The 27,323-nt window shown below is 45.2% G+C and overlaps 1 protein-coding gene across 2 annotated transcripts in view; it reads right to left on the bottom strand.

Moving 5' to 3' along the window:
• FBXO10 (F-box protein 10) overlaps positions 1-27,323 on the bottom strand; it is a 60,756-nt gene that overhangs the window by 22,918 nt on the left and 10,515 nt on the right. For both annotated transcript variants that reach the window (XM_021671514.2, XM_021671515.2), the window contains exons 2-3: positions 7,065-7,655; positions 2,794-3,627 (exon numbers count right to left, since the gene is read on the bottom strand). In XM_021671514.2, coding sequence (XP_021527189.1) covers positions 2,794-3,627; positions 7,065-7,649 — 1,419 coding nt within the window. In that variant the 5' untranslated portion in view covers positions 7,650-7,655. The remainder of the gene's footprint in view (positions 1-2,793; positions 3,628-7,064; positions 7,656-27,323) is intronic.

The raw sequence follows: 27,323 nt of genomic DNA, 5'->3' as shown, positions 1-27,323 counted from the left end.
TGCTCATGGAGAAAGACTAGGGGCAGATCAGAGACTGGAGACAGTGCCCTCCTGATGCAGGCTGAGGGGCATAAGTGAGAGAGGCATCAACCCCTCATGTGTGTGTGTGTGCCTGCATGTGTGCATGCCTCCCTCCCTCCCTCTTTCTTCTCTCTCTTTTTCTTTTTCTTTGAAGTCTCATTCTGTCACCCAGGCTGGAGTGCAGTGGTGTGATCTCGGCTCACCGCAACCTCCGCCTCCTGGGTTCAAGCGATTCTCCTGCCTCAGCCTCCTGAGTAGTAGCTGGGATTACAGGCACATCAACACGCCTGGCTAATTTTTGTATTTTTAGTACAGATGGGGTTTCATCATGTTTGTTGGGCTGGTCTTGAATTTCTGACCTTGTGATCCACCCGCCTCAGCCTCCCAGAGTGCTGGGATTATGGGCGTGAGCCACTGCGCCCGGCTCCCCCTAATTTTCTTATAGAATAAATCTTACACATGGAGGAACAGGGAAAAAACTATCTCTGGGGGTGGTGGGAGGAAAGTATCTTAGGCCCAGATCATCAGAGCTCCCCTAGTGCTGAGGGTGGAGGCAGGGTCACTGAAAAAGTCCTACTCTCAAGACCACAGACACAGCACTACCTAGACGAAGGATGACCCAGGACAAGAGAGAAACCCTGCCATCACGCAGGGTGACAAATAACGGCAGTCTACTGCTGGGGAGGGCGAGAGCAGGGAGAGATCACCTCTTTGAGGAATGGGTGCAAAGGATGACCTGAAGTGTAGAAAACTAGCACAAGGTAACTGGAGGGATCTGAAGCCTGCGGGACACTAAGGATGATCATATCATCACTATGATTCAAATGGGCTCAGCTCCTAACTAGACCAGTCCCCTAAAAGCCAGGCAAAAGAAGAGGTGTGCCCATTTCTAAACAAAATACTAATGACCTCAGTCTCTACTGTCCTACATGAGTTAACTGATTTCCAACTAAAATGTATGACACATAAAGAAGAAAATCAGTCGGTCACACTTTTCTCTTTGGAGCCTCAAGCAACCAGGCCCATCCTGCCAGCCTTTACCATTTTATGTAAGGCATTTGAGCATCTGCCAAATGAGCATCTGGGATGTTCTAGAGGGCAGAGCCAGGTGACAGCCCTCTGCGGAGGAGCAAGGATCAAGGCCTTGCTTGAAATGGTGCATCTTCCCTTACTTCTGGGCCTTCACACACACCTCCTTTGCCGCATGGCTTCACCCTGCCAACCCTTATTCTTCTTGTGCAGCTCAGTCCAGGCACTGTTCCTCCAAGAAACCTCCTCTGGTTCCTCGAGGCTGGGTCAGTACTCCCTTTCCTATGCCACCCATGGTTTACCTCTACCATAGAGCCTCTCAAACTGGACTGCAGTAGTCTTAAAAAAATTAATTAATTAAAACATTTATCAAGCACTTGCTATATACCAGGCACATTGCTAAGCACTTCAAATATGTGACCTTAGCTAATCCTCATCATGCCTTGGAGAAAGGTAGTAACATTAGTCCACAGGACTTAAGGGGCAGAGCCACAATTTAACTAGAAAGTCATATTCTCAATAACTATGCAAGGAAGAATGCCCTCCTTGAGGGCTTGAACCAGATCCTTTCATCGTGGTACTCATGACAGCAAAGCTATCACCTTTCCCTTTTTATTTGGCCATTTTCTTTTATTCTGTGTACAGCAGTCTTGCATTATGCTTTCAAAGTAATACCACCTGAAATTTTCTTTGGAAGTGGGCTGGGTAAAACACAATTTAATTAATTAAAATGCAATTGCTATTAGCCATTCTAGAAGCCTGCAACACTCTATAAATGACCTTTGTACAATGTTCTTTAGTTTACTGAGGACTTCCGCCAGTATTATGGCATGGGACCCTCCAACAACCAGTGAGAGAAGAAAAGCAGGAATGCTTATTTCTATTTTATGGAAGTGAAGGTAATGTTCACAGTGAATTCGTGGAGAGGTGAGACTCAATCCTAGGTGCTATGCCATGCTTTCTTCTACAGGGGCTATCTTTCCCTTCAGAAGGCCTTCCTGTCATCAACCATTTACAGATTTGCAGATTGTTCTGCGATGCCCTAAGTGCCAGCATATACAAGGTGTTGATTAGAGCAGTGGCTAGAAGGACTGTTCTTAGCATAAAGTCCAAATGTCTCAAGGGGGATTCCAGGCCTGGGCAAAGCAGCTTTTGCTCACCCCCAGCTTCATCCTTCAACCTACCCCCGCTGCATGGTTCAACCTCACTCCCAGGCCCTGGCACAGGATGTTCCTGCTGCTGGGACACCTTCACTCTCCACCCCCTTCTCATCACGTGTCCAGTTTTTCCCGGACCTTCTACTCATTCTACCCAGCATAGAGGTTTCTTCTTCTGGGAAGCCTTCCCAACAACCTCACTCAGGTTTGGCGTGAAGGTAGTAATCATATTTCCCTGAATTTTCTCTTATCCAGGACAATGACTTTGTTTCTCCTACTCTGACATGGGTGAGATGTGTGAGCAGCAGCATGACATAGTCAAAAGAGGCAGAAGATCCGAGTTTCTAGTCTCAATTCTGCCTAAGTTGCTACGTGACCCTGAGTAAACCACCTTCTCTCTCTGGGCCTCTCTTTCTGTGAAATGAGGAAAACTGTTTTTGCCCTTTCCAAATCAGATGATGGACATGATGTCAAGTGTGTGTGAGTAAGTTCAAAGAAAATTATTTTTTAAATGCAAAATAGCTCCATCAAACCCCTCCTACCTATAGCCACAGGACCCCCCTCACCAATGTAGTCATGACAGCACCTTGCTATTATGTATACACCGCACTGCGTAAGTCAGGTTCCGGAAGATGTTTCCTTCCATCTTGGCTCTGCCGTAGGAGCAGACAAAGACACCTCCCTTCCCATCCCGGAAGAGGCACTTGCGGATGAGGCAGCCCTGCACAGAGTTGGCCAGTGCCATGGCCTCCTTGTCCTTCTGCAGCTCCTGCTGCAGTGAGTTCAGCACGAGGCAGCTGGGCAGCTGAATGGATGCTCCTGGTAGAGGTGGGCCCAGAAAGGATCCCCCCAGTACAGGGCGTGGGCCCTGTACTTGGTAGGATAGTCTGTACATCAGCTGGTCCTCATCTTCATCCTCACCGCTGGGACTCAGGCCTCCATCGCTGCTGTCTGGGGTCTGGGCCCCCCTTTCGCCATCACTACCCACCTCTGCCTCCTGTGAGCCAGCCTTGGAGGCTGGCTTTGGGGAGCTAGAGGCTGCGCTGGTAGGGCTCTGGCTGCCCTCGATAACAATGTCACAGGTCTTTGGGCTCCAGGCTTGGTCCCGGCTCTCTAGGTCCAGGGACATTAAAAAGTCAGAGTCCTCTGTGGGGAGAAAAGTGGGTGTGGACTTGATAAGCCCTAGCAGATACTTGTAGGCCCAGTTCTTATCTGCAGATGGGTGACCCTCAACAGTCACAGAGTTGTTTTCGCTGCCCACAAATTCACAGTTTTCCAGGACACACAGGGGCACGTTTTGTAGGAAGACATGGGTGTTTCTGAAGGTACAAAACTTCACTTGGCAAGTCCCCGGGCCACGGACCTGGATGTGCCCATTCTCAAAGTTGCAGTTGTCAAACTGAACATGACCTGCTGTTGTCTGGGGAATGAAAAGAAGAAAACGGCTGTAAGAGGGATGAGATTTGTTTTGCACTCTTGCTGCCCTTTAAGGAGGGTAGAACATGGAAAGGCTATTTGTTCTGCTGATCATCTTCCCCTCCCCACCAGGGCATGGATATCAGCTGTCATCAAAAGGAACTGGGAAGCTGCTCTGCATCAGAGAGGGAGGAAAACCAGAGCTGCCCACACCTCCATCCTTCTCATCTCAAAGGAACAGAGACAAGTGGATGATGGCAGAGAAGTTCACAGTGCAGCATGACTCTTCCTAAAACCTCAAGTCTCAAGCCATGCGCCTGGGCTGGGACAGGCAGTGACAGAGGCCTGGCCACATGTACTAGGAAAGAGTCCTGACTGTGTGGCAACTGATACACATGGCACACAGTAAAGTATGTCTCTAAAGAGAGGGGCACGGTATGCTGCCATCGTCAGGAATATTGAACAGTGGTTAAAAGCATGGGCTCTGCCATGCATGGTGCCTCATGCTTGTAATCCCAGCACTTTGGAAGGTTGAATGAGTAGATGACTTGAGGTCAGGAGTTTGAGACCAGCCTGGTCAACATGATGAAACCTCATCTTCACTAAAAATACAAAAATTAGCCAGGGATGGTGGCGTGCGCCTGTAGTCCCAGCTACTCAAGAGGTTGAGGCATGAGAATAGCTCGAGCCTAGGAAGCAGAGGTTGCAGTGAGCTGAGATTGCACCATTGCACTCCAGCCTGGACAAAAGAGTGTGACTCAGTGTCGGAGAAAAAAAAAGCAAAAAAAAAAAAAAAAAAGCAGGGGCTCTAGGGGTTGACTGCATGTGTTATCTTGGACAAATGACTTCACCTCTTTAAGTCTCAGTTTCCTTGTCTGCAGCATGGGGCTCACTAGTTTACAAAGCACCATACCAGGCACAAACTTGGCACTCAATAAAAGTCAATTATTATTGGCCAGGCACAGTGGCTCATGCCTGTAACCCCAGCACTTTGGGAGGCAGAGGTGGGTGGATTGTGTGAGCTCAGGAGTTCAAGACCAGCTTGGGCAACACAGTGAAACCCTGTCTCTACTAAAACATAAAAAATAAGCCGAGCATGGCAGTGTGCACCTGTGGTCCCAGCTACTTGGGAGGCTGAGGTAGGAGAATTGCTTGAACCCAGGAGGTGAAGGTTGCAGTGAGCCGAGAAAGAACCACTGCACTCCAGCCTGAGCGATGGAGCAAAACTTTGTCTCAAAAAAAAAAAAATCAAAAAAAAAAAAAAAAAAGAGGTCAGTTATTATCATCTGGGGTCAGGGACACAAGGAACAGAGTGTCCTCGAGTCTGGGGTGGGGATGGGGAAGTGCTAAACTCTCCCACCTGATTCATTTGGGCCCCTAGGCTCTCTGTGCCTGACTGAGAAACAGTCTTACGAGGCCCACTCACTCTATTCCTGAAAAAGAACTGCTTCTGGATTTCACATGTTTCATCAGATGTATCTGAACCATAAAAATGAGGGAGTATCTCATGATTTCATTTAATAACCCAGACATACCTACCCCTTGAACAATTTTTTAAATCCTCTAGCAGTGACCTTTTTTGACAGACTGTCCCAGAATTTAAGCCCCCTTAACTTCTCTAAGTTCTTCCTTATGGCTAATCTAATTTTTCCTTGCTATTTAAATCCATTTTCCCTCTAAAGACAAAAGCCAGCTCTCTGGAGATGCAGGGCCACTGCTAAGGTTCTCCATGGAAGTCACTGAAAACTGCTGTGAAATCACCTTGGCCTTTGCATTTTTCAGGCAAGGTCACCCCAGGCCCCCAGGCCTCCTTTAGTTCGAAAACAACCAAGACTGAACACTAACTTATACTAAGCACCAAGCCAGAGGGCAGGCCACAAATGAGTCCAAGGCCAGGCCCCATCCTGTAAGGATCTGTGGCTGTACTTCTGAGGGAGAAGTAGAGGCTAAAGTCAAAATATTACGCTAAGAATAAATTTATTGTAAAATGGGTCTGGAGCATTGTTCCTTTCTAGAAACAAATTCTCTTTCTGGGTCTGCAGACCAGCACCAGAGACGTTCATCAATTCTTCTGAAATACTCTAGGGCGAAAACACAGGCTTTCAAGCTTTCAGGTAACATTGCAGGATGTAATTTTATAAGCATCTAGATGAGGAAGCCTGAATTTGAGATCTAACCACTTGAGAAAGTTACTTGCCATCTCTGACCTTCAGTATCCTTCATTTGCACAACAGGCATACCACATCTACTTCGTCTACTACAAATGTTTGCTGTGGATAGTCCAGTAAGGTCACAGACGGAAAGCCACCTAGATTATGAATAGGCTTTGGATCTTACTAAGTCTGAGACTCTCGATATGTCACTTAATCTTGTTGAGCCTGTTTCCTCAACTATAAAATCTGACGACGGCCAGGCGCGGTGGCTCACGCCTGTAATCCCAGCACTTTGGGAGGCCAAGGTGGGTGGATCACCTGAGGTCAGGAGTTCAAGACCAGCCTGGCCATCATGGTGAAACCCCATCTTTAAAAAAAAAAAAAAGAAAAAAGAAAAAAAATCAGATGACATTACCTATCTCATAGGCATGTGGAGAGGAATCCATGAGATAATGGCTATAAAGCATGCACCATGCACACATTATGACTGTCAGAAATGACTAGATGGGGTTTCATTATGTTGGCCAGGATGGTCTCCATCTCTTGACCTTGTGATCCGCCTACCTCAGCCTCCCAAAGTGCTGGGATTACAGGCATGAGCCACTGTACCCGGCCAAATCTTTTATTTTTTTATGAGCAGGCAGGAAAGCAATATAATTTTTATTGACCACCTACATAATCCAAGTTTCTAGGCAATGTATAAGCTATAGACTCTGCCAAGAATTACCAACAACTGGATACACGCTTTACTATGAACCATCTTCTGCTCTGCATTCATGGAAGGAATGTGTTGGACAAATATTTCCTGACCTTCTCACCATCGCCCTTGAGAATGAGCAAATCGTGGTAAAAGCCTGACCTTCCTTGATCCCACACAAGGTAGGACTCACATGCTGAATGTAACATGGTCCTGCATAGCCTTTCTCCTCTGTGGCTCTCGCTCTGAGCATGCCTACATGAGCAGTTCATGTACTCTCTGCTTCCTGTCACCAAGTGGCATGCCACTGAGGCTCCAGTTAGTCCAGTTGGAAAGGGAAGAGGTGGAAAAGAATTCTGGCTCCAAGCCCAAGCCACATTTTTAAATACAGCTTTCCCAGGAATAAAGCAGAATTCTGAACTATGCTGATCATGTACCTATTTTTCAACTGGTTCAGCACTCAGAGGAGTATGAGCATAATACTAACTCCTAACTTTTGATTCCAACAAAAAAAGGGATTACAAACCCAGAAAAGAGGCCAAGCCTCTGGGGTCAGGACTAGAAAGGCCATCTATTGATGTGGACACCCACCTTATACATGAAGGGTGAGAACCAGGCTGGCATGAAGACGAGGTTGCACAGGCGTGTCGTTGAGCAGTGCTGATCAATGCTGGCTAGCAGGGCCACTTCACCCAACTTCCCATGCCCCACAATCTCCACGGGCACCTTCAGAACGATTTCACCTTGCTCTTCGTACACACCTGGGAAGAGCACGATTCGGTCATACAGGCTGGCCATGGCCAAGGCACTGCCCAGGCTGTCAAACTCATGGCCTGGCCCAACACTCAGGGTACGTCGTTCCCTCCTCCGGCGGAAAAGAGAAAAGCAGACAGAAGACTCCAAGTCCAAGGCATTCTTGGTCCATGTCTTGGAGGCAAGGTAATGCTGCTTGAAGGCTTCTCTCCAAGACTCAGGCTCCACATCTGGCTGGTTGGGCCAGTTGGGATGGCGGCATTTGGTGCAACCCAGACACAGCTGCCGCCAGCGAGTACTGTCAAGACTGAGGATCAGTTCATACCAGGCCCTGCATACCAGGCTGCAGCGGCCCAGGTCAGGAAGGTGCAGGTAGGCTAAGATCATGCGCCATAGCTCCAAGGGGAGGCCACCAGCCTCCATGGTCACCTAGGAGACAGACACAAAACAAAAAAGGTTTCTATCTCTCCTCCTTACGAGTCCCTTTCTTAAAATACCCCATTGCCATTTTCTGAGCCCAAGGGTGAGCAAGTAAACAAGGCCCAGCCAGTCAGAGGACTCTATCCTTTCAAACTGAATCCTACCCTAGAGTTTTCCACCAGGAATTAGCAGGGAAGACTCTCTTTTCTCTATGGTCAGATGCTATAAGGATATGACTCCAGAACTCCCAGGTTCCCCACCTTGTAGAGAAAACCTTGTGGTATAAAGAGCCAAACAGAAAGATGACATTTTAAAAAGAGGAAGAAAAAAAGGTGAACACATGTGTGTGTGTCCTAGTAGTACTGATTCCAGATTCTTAAAGATGCCTTGGAATCTACAGTGCTTCTTTCAATTTTGTAGGATATCCCAATGGCCTTCTACTAAATCCCCCTTTTGCTTAAGCTGGTTTGATTTGGGACTTGCAACTAGACAAGTCTGAATTTCTAAGAGGGAACCCACCTTTGGCTGTTAGAGTCCTAGAGCTCTGGATCCCCTATACTCTGAAGGAAGAGACTTCTATCTCCTCACACTAATAGGAACGAGAACTGAGGCAGTGACTGTCCATCTGTCTGTCTCTGCTCGTTCATAGATCAAGTAATTACTGTTTCCCCAAGTGGGGCAGCCCCACAAAAGAACTAGTACTGAGTCAGATGCTGTGGGTTTTGGTCCTGGCTCTGCCATTGGTTATCCTGAGCAGTTACTGGTTATTCTGAACACCTATGGGCTGGCTGCCCAGCCATCTACCTACTTACGTTTTCTAGAAAACTCTTCTTCTCCTCTACCAGTGATTTATATCACATGATTACAGAGGTAGGGTTCCCTGCAGATGTATGTGTAGAACAAAGGATCCCCGACCCCTTGACTGCAACTGATTGGACTCTGGGTGGTTCTAATGGGGCCATCAAGACCTTTTCTAGGAGAACAGGAGTTGCAATTCTAGAATCAGGTTGGCCTCATTCCTGAATGGTAGGGAATGAGTGGCCTTTTTCCTAAGCTATAAACTCAGGAAAAGCCTCTGGTTATCATTTTCCCTAGGCTGGGGCACAGGAGGAGGCGAGACAGGAGAAGCTGATCTACAATGAGAGAAGAATGAAAAGAGCAGAGAAAAGGGCAGAAGCAAGGGGCATCCAGTTTCTCTATAGCACTGCAGGTCATGGCTCTGGTCTACTCTCAAAGCTCAGCTTTATCTTTGCCCTTTGAATGCCATCAGATATCCCTGATAATGTAAGCCAGCTTCATTTATTTGTTTTTTATACCTCGTTCAAGCCCTCTCATTTATGAGTGTCATTTTTCCCACCTAAAAAGTAAGGGAGCCAAGTAGATGACTTAGAGCAACTTCCAAGTCTGAAACCCTATAGTCTCTAGACAACTAGAAAGTAGGACCAGGGCCAGACACAGTGGCTCACACCTGTAATCCCAGTACTTTGGGAGGCCAAGGTGGGTGGGGTGGATCACCTGAGGTCAGGGGTTCAAGACCAGCCTGGTCAACATGGTGAAACCTCATTTCTACTAAAAAATACAAAATTAGGCTTGGCGCAGTGGCTCATGCCTATAATCCCAGCACTTTGGGAGGCTGAGTGGGGTGACTTGAGGCCAGGAGTTTGGAGACAACCTGACCAATACGGTGGAACCCTATCTCTACTAAAAATAAAAATAATTAGCTGAGCATGGTGGTATGCACTTGTAGTTCTAGCAACTCAGGAGGTCAAGACAGGAGAACTGCTTGAACCCGCCTGGGAGGTGGAGGTTGCAGTGAGTCGAGATCGCACCACTGCACTCCAGCCTGGGCGACAGAGCGGGACTCTCTCAAAACCAAACCAAACCAAACCAAAAGTAGCTAGGCCTGGTGGTAGACACTTGTAATCCCAGCTACTCAGGAGGCTGAGGCAGGAGAATCATCTGAATCTGGGAGGCGGAGGTTGTAGTAAGCCAAGATTGCTTTACTATACTCCAGTCTGGGCGACAGAGTGTGACTCCATCTCAATCATTATCAATCAATGCGACTCCATCTCAATAAATCAATAAAGTAGGACTAGAAACAACTGACCTTCATTGAACTGTTAACCTCTCCAGGGACTTGGGTATTCTTGCAATTTTATGAAAATGCTAATCATACTTGTTAGTTATCTAAGCCCCAAGAAGGCTAGGAGCACAAATGTGTGATTCGGTGTGAAAGAAATGCTGAGCTTCATCAAGACTGGTGTGGCTTTAATTCTACAGATTTGTACTGGAGCCCAGGTATGTAGGTTCCTCTCTAGTGATCACCAGCGAGACTTTACTAAGTCCTCAGCAACAGCAGAGAAAAGCTGGGCTCTGGATTGTTAAGTATTACAGAGAAAAGTCTGGGGTCCTGACATCTGCCACTTCCCCAGATGGATGCCAGTTTATTTATGGCAGCTTCTATGACACTGATGCTTCCTGTTCTTCATTTATTTCTTTAGCTATACTTTCTCAGGCTTGTTTTTCCCTGAGACGGGAGTCTCACTCTGTTGCCCAAGTTGGAGTACAGTGGTGCAATCTTAGCTCACTGCAACCTCTGCCTCCCGGGTTCAAGTAATTCTCCTGCCTCAGCCCCCTGAATAGCTGAGATTACAGGTGCATGCCACCACACCTGGCTAATTTTTTTTGTATTTTTAGTAGAGATGGGGTTTCACCATGTTGGTCAGACTGGTCTCGAACTCCTGACCTTGTGATTCACCCGCCTTGGCCTCCCAAAGTATTGGGATTACAGGTGTGAGCCATCGAGCCTGGCTTCTCAGCCTGTTAAACAGAAATGATTCTTCTATTCATTCTCTATCCATTTTGTAGCTGAGCAATCACAGTCATTCCCTTGGCTACAACTACCACTGGAAACACATGACTACAAAATTTGAATGTCTAGCCCCAATCATCTTTCAAGCTCCATACATAAATACCCAATTCTCTGTTGGGCACTTCTACCTGGATGTTCCATAGATACCAAAAACTCAACATCATGCCCAAACGGAACCCGGACTTCCACTTCAGGCTGTGACGGAATAAATGAAACTAGATATTCCCTTCTTGCCATAAACAACTATAAAGCTGGACAAAATATATGAGGCAAGTGAATGTGTGTTTTCAGGCACTGAGCAGCAAGCTGCTCAAGACTGTGATTTTTGGCTGGGCACGGTGGCTCACGCTTGTAATCCCAGAACTTTGGGAAGCCCAGGTGGGTGGATCACTTAAGGTCAGGAGTTTGAGAACAGCCTGACCAACACAGTGAAACCCCATCTATACTAAAAATACAAAATTAGTCAGGCGTGGTGGTGCACACCTTTAATCCCAGCTACGTGAGGCAGGAGAATTGCTTGAACCCAGGAGGCAGAGGTTGCAGTGAGCTGAGATAGCACCATTGCACTCCAGCCTGGGCAACAAGAGCGAAAGTCTGTCTCAAAAAAAAGACTGATTTTTGTAAAGCAAGGAAACATAGAAAGTGGGTGCCAAGAACACCCTGGCATTCATTCCAAGGCACTGTCTTACTATGGTGTAAGGAGATTGAGCCCAAGCAGAGTGACAGTCCCACTGAACAGGCAGATTTGAGTTCTGTGCTGCTGAAGAGGCTGGCATTTGTGAGGCAAGGTGCCAAAATAGAGTGAACAGCACAGAGTGGGTGGGGTAGGGGGCAATTCCTAGGCTGAAGGCTAGGCTGCACATGTACAGGGCAAGACTTCATCAGACGTAGTAGGGATCACCTGCTATGAAAATTTATTCTAATTTTCCACTTAATTTCTGTGTTTAATTTTGTTCATTTACTCATTTGATGGACATCTACTAAGACTTATTATGTAACAGGTTCTAAAAGAAAATATTAATAAATTGGGATTAAGACATGGTCTCTGTGCTCAAGTTGCTGAGAGTTTAATAAGAAGGGAGAAGAAACAGTGAAAGACAAAACAAAACAAAGGTGACAAAAGACCTTCACTAGTAGGTTGAAAAAAATCATGGAATAACTCCTAGAGTTGTCTTTTTTGGTTTTTTTTTGGATTCAGTGGCCATGATCTCTGCTCACTGCAGCCTCTGCCTCCAAGGTTCAAGCAACTCTCGTGCCTTAGCCTCCTGAGTAGCTGAGGCTACAAGCACATGCTACCACCCCCAGCTAATTTTTGTATTTTTAGTAGAGATGGGGTTTCACCATATTGGTCAAGCTGATCTCGAACTCCTGACCTCAACTGATCTGCCCGCCTTGGCCACCCAAAAGTGCTGGGATTATAGGTGTGAGCCACCGTGCCCGGCCTTAGAATCACTTTAGAAAAGTGTTTCAGTTTCCTCTATAGTTAAATGCACACCTATTCTATGACCCAGGAATTTCACTCCTAGTTATTTATACAAGATAAATTAAAACAGGTGTTTACAAAAAGGCTTACACAAGAATGTTTACAGCAGCTGTATTCATAATAGTAACACAAATAAACAAACTGGAAACAACCCCAACGTCCATCAACAGAAGGGTAGATAAACAAGTTCTGGTTTATTTGTACAACAGAGTACTACTCAGCAATAAAAAGGGATAAACCACTGATACATGCAAGAATATGTGTGAACCTCAAAAATAATATGCTGGGGCCGGGTGCAGTGGCTGACATCTGTTAATCCCAGCACTCTGGGAGGTCCAGGTAGGTAGGTTGGACTGCTTGAGTGTGAGTTTGACATCAGCCTAGGCAACATACTGAGACCTTGTCTCTCAACAAAAACAAACAAAAAACATTAGCTGAGCATGGTAACACATGACTGTAGTCCCAGCTACTAGGGCGGTTGAGGTGGGAGGATCACGTAAGCCCAGGAAATCAAGGCTGTCGTGAAATATGATCACGCAACTGCACTCAAGCTTGGGCAACAGAGCAAGACTCCATCTCAAAAAACAAAGCAAAACAAACAAACAAGACAAAACTAGTCTATGGTGATAAAAATCAAAATAGTGCTTAGGCCAGCCACAGCAGCTCAAGCCTGTAATACCAGCACTTTGGTAAGCTGAGGTTGGAGGATAGCATGTGTCCAGGAGTTTGAGATCAGCTTGAACAACATAGCAAAACTCCGTCTCCACAAAAAAGTTAAAACAATTTGTCAGGCATGGTGGTGTGCACCTGTAGACCCAGCTACTTCAGGGGCTGAAGTGGGAGAATCCCTTGAGTCTAGGAATTTGAGGTTACAATAAGCTGATGGCGCCACTGCACTCCAGCCTGGGCAACAGCAAAACCTATCTCAAAAAATAAACACAATACAACAGTGCTTGCCAACAAGGTGGAAATTAACTTGAAGGGGTTACAAGGGAACTTAAGGGTGAAGAAAATATTTGTATCTTGACTGGTGTGTTAGTCATATGGGTGCATACATCTAAAAACTGTCACTAGAGGCCAGGCGCAGTGGCTCATGCCTATAGTCCCAACACTTTGGGATGCCAAGGCTGGTGGATCACATGAGGTCATGAGTTCAAGACCAGCCTGGCCAACATCGTGAAACCCCATCTCTACTAAAAATACAAAAATTAGCCAGGCGTGGTGGTGTGCGCCTGTAATCCCAGCTACTCGGGAGGCTGAGGCAGGAGAATCACTTGAATCCAGGTGGTGGAGGTTGCAGTAAGCCGAGATTGTGCCACTACATTCCAGACTGGGCAACAGAGTGAAACTCCATATCAAAAAATAAAAAACTATAGTAGATATTATCATCTTTCCCCATCCCTGCTCCACTCCTTGTACTGTATTCCTGGGTTAACAGAACCATCATTTTCCACCTAGCTGCCCAAGTCAGAACTAAAGAAACCTCCTTGATTTCTTTTCTTCCTCCTTTCCTCCCTCTCTAACCCAGATACTCTCTGTGTTTCTGCCTCCTTAAGCAATCTCTCCTATTAGTACTTTCTTCACTATCCTCCCTGTCCCTGAATGACTTCTGGCCTTACCATCTTTGGTTTGGATTACCATGACAGATTCTTAACTGGTCTCCCAGAACCAGGCACATCTCCATCCAATCCATCTGACATACAGCTGCCATAAGGATCTTTCTAAAATACAACTCTGACCTTGTCACTTGTTGGCTTAAAATTCCTCAGTGGTTCCCCATGGAGTCCTGGGTCAAACCTTGCACTGAAAATCAGTTGTGGGCTTGTCTCCTTCTCTAGCCTCATCTGTGACATTCCTCCCAACCTACCCTTGCCCTCTCAATAATACCTTTCAGAGGCCCTTTCCTTATCCTCTCCCCTCAGAAATTAAGTGCCTCCCCTGGGCTCCCACAGCACCCTGAGAACATTTCTACCTAACATTTTAAACATGTGAAACAAAACACAGAGCACACAAAGCAAATACGTAGTTTAGAGAATCATTTTACAAGGCAAGTATCCTGTTCACCATCTCCTGGATCAAACACAAAATCTTGCTAGCCACCCTAAAAGCCTCTCTGTGTCCCCCATTCCAACCCTTCCTCAAAAAGTAAGTTCAATCTTGAACTTATATCCAAGCATTTCTTCATGGTTTTATCACCTCAGTATGCATCTTTAGAGGCGATAGTTTTTAGTTTTGTCCTTAAGTTTTTGGCTTGATAGGTCTTTTGATTCTCATTTCATCTGTAGGTTCCTCTCTATCCTTCTTTTCTTTACAATGTATTTGTTGAAAACCCTGACTCATCTGACCAGAGTTTCTCATGGTCTGAATTTTGCTGACTGCATGATTACTCGCAGGAGAGTTCACTTGTTCCTGTCATCTGCATGTGCTGCATGCTCGCAGCTGGATCCAGAGGCTTGCTCAAACTCAGGTCCAACCCCTTTAGCAACACTACAAGTGGCATTGTACCTTTTTATTAGGAGCCATATTTCTGGTTCTCTTTTTTGATGTTAGCAGCCAGTGGTGCTCAATGCCTCTATCCATCAATTCATTGGCAGTAATGAAATGTTAATAGTCTTAATTCACCAAAGAACACTAAAAACAGTACAAAACAAAACAAAAACCAAAGCCCAATCAAAACTCATTTGGCTTTGATTAGCTGAAATAATTTTATAAGGATGTTTTATAATTCTATGCATCCACTATTTGGTTATCCCGTGGCATAGCACATACAGGAAGAGCTAGCTTGATGCTTTCCTTTTGTCAGTTTTCTTTTTTTGTTTTGTTTTGGTTTTTGTTTGTTTGTTTTTGAGAAAGTCTTGCTCTGTTTCCCTGGCTGGAGTACAGTGGCATGATCTTGGCTCAGTGCAACCTGCCTCCCAGGTTCAAGTGATGCTCCTGCTTCAGCCTCCTAAGTAGCTGGGATTACAGGCACTGGCCAAAATGCCTAATTTTTGTATTTTTAGTAGAGAAGGGGTTTCATTGTGTTGGCCAGGCTGGTCTCAAACTCCTGACCTCAAGTGATCCACCTGCCTCGGCCTCCCAAAGTGCTGGGATTACAGGCATAAGCCACTGTGCCTGACTTTTTTTTTTTCCCTTAAGACAGAGTCTCTTTCTGTTGCCCAGGCTGGAGTGCAGTGGTGCGATTTCGGCTCACTATAACTTCAGCCTCCTGAGTTAAAGCAATTCTCTGCCTTGGCTTCACAAGTAGCTGGGACTACAGGCCTGCACCACCACACCTGGCTAATTTTTGTAGTTTTGGATCATTTGAGGCCAGGAGTTCAAGACCAACCAGCCCATGTTGGCCAGGCTGGTCTTGAACCTTGCCTCAAATGATCCACCTACCTTCGCCTCCCAAAGAGCTGCGATTCCAGGCATAAGCCACCGCACTCAGCCTATTTCTCACTTTTCAAGATAATGAATTGTTTTCTGTTGTTCTCTGAAGGTGATTGGCCATCAAAATTTATGTCCTTTTCACATGCAAAATACATCCATTTGAATAGCCCCCAAAAAGTCTTAACTTGTTCCAGTATCAATTTTAAAGTCTAAGTCCACAGTTTCATCTAAGCCAGATATGGATGAGAGTCAAGACACAATTCATCCTGAGGCAAATTCCCCTCCAGCTGTGAGCCTGTAAAATCAAACAAGCTATGTGCTTCCAAAATACAATGTTGGGATAGCACAGGATAGACATTCCCATTCCAAGAGAGAAACAGAGAAGAAGAAAAAAGTCACTGGCCCAAAGAAAGTCCAAAATAGGGCAAGCAACATTAAATCTTAAGGCTGGAGAATAATCTTCTGTGACTCCATGTCCAAAATTCTGGACACAAGGGGTTAGGGGCTGGGTCTCCAAGGCCCTGGAAGGCCCTGCCTCCACGGCGTTGCTGGACACAGCCCACACAGCTCTGAAGGGTTGTAGTTGATACCTGTGGCTTTCCCAGGCTGGCGCTGTGTACTGGTGGCTCTACACATCTGGAGTCTTGAGAGAAGCCTTGCTTCCAAGACTCCACTAGGTAATGCCCAAATAGGGGCTCTATGCAGCATCCTTTGAAATGTAGGAGGAGGTACACATGCCTCCCCAGCTCTTGTACTCTGCAAGTCTGCAGAGTTAGCCCCAAGGGGATAGCACCAAGGTAGACTGTGCCCTGGAATCTGTAGCCCAGTCACACCTGGCCTGCTTGAGCCACAGGTGGGGTGACCTGGGAACAGAGGTCTGAAGCGTCCCTGAGCAATGAGCTCGAATGTCCCAAGAGTGCCCCGGGCCTGTCTCTTTAAGCTAGTTTGCCCTCATAGCCCTAGCATTCAAGGCCTGTGACAGCAGAAGCAGCCTTGAAAATCAAATAGTCACTTGGCCACACCCTTGGTTTTCTCTAGTTTTTCAAATCTTTGTATTCTGCTTCCCTTTTAATTATAAATTGTCTTTAAATCCTTCTCTCTTCTCCCATTTTACTATAAGCAGTTAGAAGCAGCCATACAGCATCCTGAATGCTTTGCTGCTTAGAGATTTCCTCTGGCAAATAACCTAGCTTTTCTAGATTTCTCTCTTTTCTGCCTTCTAGAGAGTCCTAGGACATAGACACTGATTCAGCCAAGTTCTTTGCCACCTTATAAGAAAGATGATCTTCCCTCCAGTTTCCAATACCTTGTTCCTCATTGCTGTCTGAGACCTCATCAGAGTAGTCTTCACTATTGCAACCACTCAAGTAATCTCTAAGAATGAGGTTTCCTCTATATCCCTTCTTTTCCCAGGCCCTGCCTGGCCAGAACCACCCTTAATGTAGCATTCATGTCAATGAAGGCTTTTTCCAGCATTTGCTTCCAAAACCATTCCAGTCTCTACCCATTAGCCAGTTCCAAGTTGCTTCTACATTTTTTAGATATTTGTTATAGCAACACCCCACTCCTCCAGTACCAATTTATGCCTTAGTCTGTTCAGTGCAACTAAGTCAGAATTCTTGAATCTGACTAACCTGTGAAGAACAGATTATTTATTTCTTACAGATTTGGAGCCTGGGAAGTCCAAGATCAAGGTGCTGGCACATGGTTAGGACATCCTTGCTGTGTCCTCAGATGGTGGAAAGTAGAAGAGCAAGAGGGATGAAAATCTGTGTCTGCACACTGCGGAAGGATGGAGAGTATGCCCCACAAACCCTTCCATTCATGAGGGAAGAGTCCTTATGACCTAAACACCTCCCAACACTGTTGCACTGGGGATTAAGTTTCCAACACAAAAATTCTGAGGGGACATATTCAGACTATGGCAGTGACCAATTCAGGTCGTGTGTGTGTGTGTGCACGCACACGTGTGTGTTTTTGAGACAGAATCTTGCTCTGTCTCCAGGCTGGAGTGCAGTGGCGCGATCTTGGCTCGCCGCAACCTCCGCCTCCTGGGTTCAGGCAATTCTCCTGCCTCAGCCTCCTGAGTAGCTGGGATTACAGGCACGCGCCACCATGCCCAGCTAATTTTTTTATATTTTTAGTAGAGACGGGATTTCACCATGTTGACCAGGATGGTCGCAATCTCTTGACCTCATGATCCACTCGCCTTGGCCTCCCAAAGTGCTGCGATTACAGGCGTGAGCCACCGCGCCTGGCCTGTTTTTGTTTTTTAAAGCAGGGTCTCAGTCTGTCACCCAGACCAGAGTGCAGTGGTGTGATCATAGCTCACTGCAACCTCGAACTCCCAGGCTCAAGTGATCCTGCTGCCTCAGTCTCCCAAAGTGCAGGGATTACAGGAGTAAACCATCATGCCCAACCTGTTGCTGGTTTTTAAAATTTTATCATTCTGGTGGGTATGTAATGGTATATCATTTTGGTTTTAATTTGCATTTCCTTCATAACACAGGATGTTGAGACTTTTTGCATATGATTATTGGCCATTCATATATCTCCTTTTTGAAGTATTCAAATCTTTTTTTCTATTTTTTTTCTTTTTTTCCAGATGGACTTTCATTCTTGTTGCCCAGGCTAGGGTACAATGGCATGATCTTGGCTCACTGCAACCTGCAACCTCCACCTCTGGTTCAAGTGATTTCTCCTGCCTTAGCCTCCCGAGTAGTTGGGATTACAGGCACCCACCACCACGCCCAGCTGATTTTTGTATTTTTAGTAGAGATAGGGTTTCACCATGTTGGCCAGGCTGGTCTTGAACTCCTGACCTCAGGTGATCCATCCACCTCAGCCTCCCAAAGTGCAGTGATTATAGGTGTAAGCCACTGTGCCTGGCCCTTTTGTCTATTTTTATTTGGGCTGTCTTTTTATATTGAATTATAGGACTTCTTTATATATCCTTTGCCAGATATACGTTCTTTGAATATTTTCTCCCAATCTGTAGTTTGCCTTTTCATTGTCTTAATGGAATCTTTTGATGAGAGTGTTTAATTTTGATGAAGTCTAACTTACCATTTTTTTTCCTTTTATGATTATTTTCTTCTATCTATCTGAAAAAGCTTTGTTAATTCCTAAGTCACGGATATAGTCTCTTGTATTTTCTGCTAAAAGCTTTGTGGTTTTGACTTTTACATACTGTTCTATGATCCATCATGAATTAATTTCTGTTATGGTATGAGGTGGTTGAGGTTCATTCTTTTTCTATGTGGATATCAAGTTATCCTAGCACCATTTGTTGAAAACAGTCTCCTTTCCTTATTGGGTTGCTTTGGTGACTTTTTCAAAACATCAAACATTGATAGTGTGGGATTATTTCTGGACTATTTATTGTTTCATTGATCTATCTGTCAATCCTTACGTCAGCACCACAGTATCACCACAATTTTTGACATTTTTTTTCCTTTTATGAATTATGCTTTTGGTGTCAAGTCTAAGAACTTTTTACCTAACTCTAGATCTTATTTTTTTTCCTGTGTGTTTTTCTAAAAGTTGTATAGTTTATACTTAAGCCTACAGTCCATTTTGAGTTAATTTCTTATTGAAGTGTAAGGTTTATGCTAATTTTTTTTTAGCCTATGGTTATCCAACTGTCCCAGGACCATTTGTTAAAAAGGTTATCCTTTCTCCATTGAATTGCTTTTGTACTTTTGCTAAAAAATGGTAAGTCGGTTGAGCATATTTTTGCTCTACGGTCTTTTCTCTTTTTTTGAGACAGAGTCTCACTCTTGCCCAGGCTGCAGTGCAGTGGTACAATCTCAGCTCATTGCAACCTCTGCCTTCTGGTTTCAAGCGACTCTCCTGCCTCAGCCTCTCAAGGGATTACAGGTACATGCCATTACGCCCAGCTGATTTTTGTATTTTTAGTAGAGATGGGTTTCGCCATGTTGTCCAGGCTGGTCTTGAACTCCTGACCTCAGGTGATCTGCCTGCTTCAGCCTCCCAAAGTGTTGGGATTATGTGCCTGGCCTGTTCTGAATTCTTTAATGGAATATGTCAAAACCACAATCTGGATATTAGAGATGCTTTTTCTACTAGCTTGGTCATTGTTTCTAAGCCTTCTGCATCCTCCACTGGATTGTTTACGAAAGGGACTGGGTACTTTTCTCTCTGAAGACTCAATACCTGGTGCTGACTCCATTCTCTATTACAACTATTCAGGGCAACAGAAAAGACAAGAACATTCTTAGCTATGAGGTGCCTAGATTATCCCAATACTGGGTCTATGTGTCCGGGCACTATGAGAGTGAGATTATTCTGATTTTTCCCAGACTATGGAGTTCTTTCAGGCAATGATGACAATAAGTGACAATTTATGATTACCTACAATTGATCTGGCCATCATCACAAGAGAGTAGTACCTCTGGCAGCTTAAATGAACCCTTTTATATTGAACTCTCACATAACTCACTCTTCCCCTCACAACTTCACATCCTTGCACTCTGCTTCCCTTCCAAACTCTACCCCAGACCTCTTTACCCCTCCCGGAGGCCTTGGGTAGCTCTGCCTCCAATTATTCTTTTCCCAATTCGAATGTTGTTTTTCTCCTCACAAAGTCATTCTCATGAGGAAGGAGCACTGCCAGGACCCCTCTGAGTGGGGTAGATGCAGTTCAGCCTCAGTTAGGCTCTCTCCTCCAACTATGTTCTTGGCTTGTCTCACTTGAGAAGTAATTTTAAAATGTTATTTTGCTGTCTTTCCATAAAGTTTTGGTGACCTAGATGCGGTTCTCTGAATTCAATGACTTCACACATTATATTTTATCTAGCCCTGACCCTTCACATGGTTCATTTCTAGCTAGCTCAGATAGTCTCCCCCCCACATAACAGTTTACATCCTGTGTCCCCACACCGTTTACATTTATCTTTCTACATTTCTTATCTATTTCCCTATAAAGAGGAGCTCATCTATAATATTTTCTAGCTGTCCTGGTTTCATTTCTTTTTTCCTTATTATTTAGCCACTTCAATTTAAAACCACCAGAAGAACATCATTATCCCCATTTTAATAACCTTCCACATGAAAGTATGCTAACCATCAACTACCCAAACATTTCCTCCCAGTGGGTGATCTCACTTTAACCAGCACCAACTGCTGCATCTGAAAGGAGTATCTTTCATCATTACTAAGAGCTTTGACCTACTTGTTAGACTCTGTTCTCATTGTCCCCACAGTTTGCTTTTGGTTTCTGAGCTCCTCTGAGTATAACCGTATGCTCTTCTTTCAGGGAGCAACATATACTGTGCACTTTCTGAGATGCTTTATCTATGATGTTTGTTCCTCCTACAAGGGGCAACTCTAACAGGTGTTCAAGAGTGAACCAGCTAACACTAAAGAAATCTAACCTATACAACCTTCCAGGTGAGAGGCTTCCATATGGTCTTCTGTGGGTGTTTTCATTAGGGTTCTCCTGGGACCTATTGCTAATGGTCAGTATTCTAATTCTCAGGAGGGATTATAAGAGAGACCCAAATCGCAACCACCAACCCTCATAAACGCATCTCAGCTTTCTTGTCAACTCGAGCCTAGTTTACTTTACTATGTAAGTGTTCAACCCCGTCAGTGTGTTGTGTGCCCCATGTGACCTCCCACAGTACCCAACACAGCCAATTTCTGTCCCAGATGGGTTTCCCATGTTTACCATAACTGCTCATCAATAAGAAACACCCTAGGCTATCATAATTCAGTTACAGAGAATACGGCAAGAACCCCATATACCATCCAATATGCAGCACAAAGTACACACTTAATAGCAGTGTTTTAAAGTAAATGAATAAGCAGAGGTGAGCCCCCATCATGCCCCCACCTCAAATTCTGGGTGAATAATTAATGTATCAACCAGCAGGTGATAGCAACATTTGCTGTCATAGCTAATAACAATGTGAGATAGAAAGAATTAAGCACTATTGCAGCTTATAGAGATCAAGAACAAAGAAAATCTTTAAGCCAGACTTAGTAGGACCTCCCATAGCAGTGATTCTTTAATTGTGGCTCTTCAATCATCACTGAAGAATCACCTGGGGCCTATTCCTAGCTCCATGTCAGACCTCCAGAATCAGAATCTCTGGAGTGGAACCAATTATGTGCATTTTTAACAAGCTACCTGGTGATTGTGATAAAGGACCCGACCCACACTTGGATGCAGCGTCCTTCTTCCTTAGCTTCAACCCTTGCAGTGAAGGGCTCTCTTTGTATCATGCAAAGACCAATAATTTCAAAGCCAGAAGCCCTAGGATCAAGTTGCATGTAACTTTGAGTGAGTCACTTAACCTGTCTGGGTCTCAGGTTCCTCATATATAAATTGATAGCACCCGAAAGGCTTGCCGTGATGATTAAAAAATCGAATGCACATTGTATTGGGAATCACTGCTCTTCGTCAACTATTTCCAGTTTTCCTTCCTTCTGAGCACAGGAAGAGAATGTACATCTGATCCCTCCTGAAGTCAAATGGGGCCACAAGACTAGTACTAGCCAATGGGTTTTGAGTAGAAGAGGTGTGCGTTACTTCTCAACTACAGCACTTCATTGCCTATGCAAGATGATCCAGAGCTTGCTTTTCTTTCTGGCACAGCAACTGGCAACATTTGAGATGACAGTTACCCTAAGAATCTGGATCCTTACATGATTAGAGTAAGCAGAGAGACTCCAACCAAGCCCAGATGGACATACACCATGATGAAAAATACACATTTGTTTGGGTTAAGGCACTAAGAACTTGCAGATTGTTACCAGAGCACAGCCCAGCCATTTCTGGCTGAAAGAGCATGTGAAACTCTAAAGGGCACTATCATAACACCGTGGACACCTTGAGATTGACTTCACTACTCTTTCCCAGGTAGTGTCAGTTCTGACCCCTTGAAGCCACTGTGGCTCTACCCTCTTACACAAGTTGCATGATGGGTAAGGTCTTGAATGCCAGACTAAGAAGGTTGTACTTGTCTATTATAAATTTCTCAGCGGGAAGTGGCCTGATCAGAGCTATATTTTAAGGAGATCCATCCAGGAGAGGTGTTTAGGTGGAACAGTGAAGGCAGGAACTCACAATTTTGCAAATATTAAATTATAGTTTCTTTCCCTTAGGATGATGTCTGGGTGTCTGGGGGATTTGGGACCAAGCCACCTGATGTAGAAATTACTAGAGCTTCAGTTTCCAAGAAGCCCACCAATAGTAGGAAGCACATGGCTTAGCCACTGGCCTCTCGGGGGAAGGGGTATTTCCCAGCAGGTTACTCTCGACCCTTCAGCACTTACTTCCCCCAAGACTTGCCTGTGTACCCAACTCCAGGGCTCTGAATCTAGAATGAAGCCAACAATTACCCTCTCTGGACTCCGAGCTCACATGCACATTCCCTATCGTTCCATTTGGCTTTATTTACTATATCTTTTCACTAATCCATGGGGATCCATGAAGCAACAGGGATTTCTTAGAACAAGGTAACACATTTTTTTTTTTAATGCATTCAAGTTTTGCCCTTTCTTTTTACCACTGGGACCTCTGCATGTGGAATTAAAAGTAACAAATGTCCCCAGAGCCTGTGCACCTGGAGTGTGATGCCTGTAAAGAACTGGAAAAACAATGATGGGAGCCTGTCTGGGATGGAGGGAGCATGGCCTGAAGTAGGCCCCAAGTGGTTCCGTTTGTAAATTTTTTTTATTTTTTAGAAATGAGGTTTCTCTGTGTTGCCCAGGCTAGAGTACAGTGGCATGAGCACAACTCACTGCAGCCTTGAACTCCTGGCCACAAATGTTCCTCCCACCTTGGCTTCTCAAAGTACTGGGATTACAGGCATGAGTTACCATGCCCAACCTTGTTCCGTTTTTTTATGTTCCCAAGAGTGTTAGAACTCAGAGTTTCTGTGTAGCACTCTCCTAACCTCCCACTAGAGGTATCCACATGCCTCTGGGCCATCTGGTATCCCCAGCCTCAGTGGGAAAGGCAAAGGCCACCCTCTCAGGAGGCAAGTCCCATAAGACTCGGCTCTCAACAAGCAGGCTCTGCTGCTGTCTCGCCCTGTCACTTCAGCATGTCCTTGAACCTTTCTGAACCTATTTCCTTGCCTCTAAACTGAGGTTGACAATGGCTGGCCTGCTACACCTCAAGAAGATTTTGAGAATTTCCAGAGAGAAAAATCATTTATTCAACAAATATTCGTTGATTGCTTACTATGTGCCAGGCATTGTTCCAAGAACTGAAAAGCAGTCAATGAGACCTATCTTCAGAGGCAGACAATAAACGGAAAAGATACTAACATAAATGCTATGAAGAGAAATAAAGCAGGTTAAGGGGTATGAGACAGGGTTGTCAAGAAAGATCTCTGAGGAAGTGACATTTGAATAGAGACCTGAATGACATTTAAAGCCATGGCATGGGCTGAGATCACCAATAACAGAGTTGAGAGAGAGAAGCAGTCTGATGAACAAGCCCTCAGCCACTCTAACACCTAAAGGGCATGAAATGGAAAAGCACCATAAAGGAGAAAGTGGGAACGACCTCCCTCACAGCACTGTCCAGAGCTCTGCACCTGTGAGGCACTGAAGGGAAGGTGCTGTTTTGCTCATTTGCTGTCTGTACTCCTACTGCTTCTGAGAAGGGTGGGCTCCATGTGCCGTTCACTGAGCACCAAGATGGGCAGGCAAGCTGGGCTCAGGAAGACAAACATCCCTCAGAGATCTGGACTTGGAAGTCGTGTGGTGGGAGGAAGTGGCAACAGGGGAACCCTTTGGTATTAACAGTTGAGTATAAAGTGAAGCCCTTGCTTTGCTCCTCCCCCAAGATCTCTAGTAATACCTCCATCGCTTACATATGCTTTTGTATGAGTGGATCTGTGAGGGGGGCAGAGGGGACAGAGGAAGTGCTGAGTTATTCCACAGGGCTGAACCATGGGAAAAGGGAAACATACCTGCAGACTCAGAGCGCCAGGTGACAGAGCCTGGGCACCTCTAGAGGGAAATTCACTGTGGAATTATATGTTTTTCTTTATGTATTGTCTGACTCCCCTGAGTAAAATGTAAGCTCCTGAAGGGCAGAAACTTTGTATCACTGCTTTGTACTATGCCCAGAACTATGCCTGGCCCATAGCAGATGCTCAACCATCATTTACTGAATAAATAACCACTCTCATCATTAGCTGGTATATTAGCACAGCTGAGACTACTCAAATCATTAGCTATAGACTCCCTGCTGCCACACAGATCCCTGTGGAATAAAAAAGTAGTAAATAAGAATCCAAGTATGTATTCAACACTTGCTGTGTATAAGACCAAGTGGTTAGCACCTTGTGAGTCAGTGGGAATCAGATAAAGACTGGCTCTCAGGTCTGGCAGAACAAAGATAATGTCTACCAAAAAACACCCAAAAGACAAACAGAAAACAAACAAACAAAAAACCCCACAATTCAAGGAGAAAAATGCTTAGTGCCTGATATGGTTTGGCTGTGTTCCCACCCAAAATCTCATCTAGAATTATAATCCCCATAATCCCCATGTGTCAGGGGCGTGACCAAGTAGAGGTAACCGGATCATGAAAGCTGTTTCGCCCATGCTGTTCTTGTGACAGTGAGTGAGTCTTATGAGATCTGATGCTTTTATAAGCATCTGGCATTTCCCATGCTTGCACTCATTCTCTCTCCTGCTGCCCTGTGAGAAGGTGCCTTCTGCCACGATTTTAAGTTTTCTGAGGCCTCTGCAGCCATGCGGAACTATAAGTCAATTAAACCTCTTTTCTTTATAAATTACTAGTTATGGGTATTTCTTCATAGCAGCATGAGAACAGACTAATACAGTAAATTGGTACCACAGAGAGTGGGGTGCTGCTGTAGAGATACCCCAAAATGTGGAAATGACTTTGGAACTGGGTAATAGGCAGAGGTTGAACAGTTTGGAGGGCTCAGAAGAAGACAAGAAAATGTGGGAAAGTTTGGAACTTCCTAGAGACTTAGAGGGCTCAGAAGACAAGAAGATGTGGGAAAGTTTAGAGTTTCTTTTTTTTTTTTTTTTTTTGAGACGGAGTTTCGCTCTTGTTACCCAGGCTGGAGTGCAATGGCGCCATCTCGGCTCACCGCAACCTCCGCCTCCTGGGTTCAGGCAATTCTCCTGCCTCAGCCTCCTGAGTAGCTGGAATTACAGGCACGCGCCACCATGCCCAGCTAATTTTTTTTTTTGTATTAGTAGAGACGGGGTTTCACCATGTTGACCAGGATGGTCTCGATCTCTTGACCTCGTGATCCACCCGCCTCGGCCTCCCAAAGTTCTGGGATTACAGGCGTGAGCCACCGCGCCCGGCCATCAACCAAAACACAGTATTCTTATCCTCAATTCCTAGGAGTAAACATTTATTCAGTTTTACTTAGTAAGCTGGGATTTACTAAATTGGACTGAGTCCAAAGCCTTTCCATTACCACCACCTGCCTTCTAGTTCCTTTCTTGGAGTATTAGGGTTCTTAACTTATGAAGTGATGATATAGGAACTTCTAGCCTCACCATCGCATATATATATAAACTCATAGATCATGAAATAAGAATGAATTTGATCCTGCAATTGTTATGCACTAAAATATCACTACACAATGTTGGAAAAAGCAGTACTCTGTTAAGAAGCCCAGCCAAAGCCGGGCGCGGTGGCTCACGCCTGTAATCCCAGCACTTTGGGAGGCCGAGGCGGGTGGATCACAAGGTCAAGAGATCGAGACCATCCTGGTCAACATGGTGAAACCCCGTCTCTACTAATACAAAAAATTAGCTGGGCATGGTGGTGCGTGCCTGTAATCCCAGCTACTAAGGAGGCTGAGGCAGGAGAATTGCCTGAACCCAGGAGGCAGAGGTTGCGGTGAGCCGAGATTGAGCCATTGCACTCCAGCCTGGCTAACAAGAGCGAAACTCCGTCTCAAAAAAAAAAAAATAAATAAAGACGTAGCCAAAGACGTAGGACCTCAAGCCAGAATCTATGAAAATCAAGGGCACCTCTACTCAGCAGCAGACCCCTGAGTCAGCAAGAAGCAGGGCAGCAGCAACAAGGAATAAATAAAGAGCTGAAGTGGACCTCAACCAACTCAGACATTACAGCTGGGTCTGCAGAGGGAACTATCTGATCACGGTCCCTTTCTCCCTCCTGCCTCCCAGCCATTTCTCTTTAATCACTCTCAGTTAGAGGCAATTCCACATCAAGTGATCAATACTGTACATATGAAATGACACATTCAGTGAAGTCAGACCATCCTGTCTCAGCTTCCTCATCTATAAAAATGGAGACAATGCTACTGCAGGAAACTGTTCCGGGGATGAAATCAGAGAATGGATGGAAAGCAATTAACACCATACCTTATACGGCAAACAGAATGCATGACAACGAATTCCCTCTTTCCTAAGATTCTTTCCTTTCCCTGAGTGCCTTTCCCTTTCTTTTCTCTGCATCACACTTTGCATCAACCCTTTCCATATCCTAGAAAAAAAAAGTAATTATAGCCAATAAATTTCCTATTGTGAGGTAAGGAAAAAAGAGACTAGATGGCTAGGTGCAGTGGCTTATGCCTGTAATCCCAGCACTTTTGGAAGTCGAGGCGGGCAGATCACTTGAGCTCAGAAGTTCGAGACCAGCCTGACCAACATGGTGAAACCCTGTCTCTACTAAAAATACAAAAATTAGCTGGGCATGATGGCACGAGCCTGTAGTCCCAGCTACTTGGGAGGCTAAGGGAGGAGAATCGCTTGAACCTGGCAGTCTGAGGTTGCATGAACGGAGATCACGCCACTGCACTCCAGCCTGGGCGACAGAGTGAGACTCAATCTCAAAAAAAAAAAAAAAGAGGGCCAGGCGTGGTGGCTCACGCCTATAATCCCACCACTTTGGGAGGCTGAGGAGGGTGGATCATGAGGCGGGTGGATCATGAGGCGGGTGACCATA

This window comes from Aotus nancymaae, unplaced genomic scaffold (genome assembly GCF_030222135.1).
Source record: "Aotus nancymaae isolate 86718 unplaced genomic scaffold, 86718_ANA_hifiasm-v0.15.2.pri h1tg000003l, whole genome shotgun sequence".
NCBI classification, from domain to species: Eukaryota; Metazoa; Chordata; class Mammalia; order Primates; family Aotidae; genus Aotus; species Aotus nancymaae.
The sequence above is the reverse complement of the archived record's forward strand: the minus strand, read 5'-3'. Positions and strand labels throughout refer to the sequence as shown.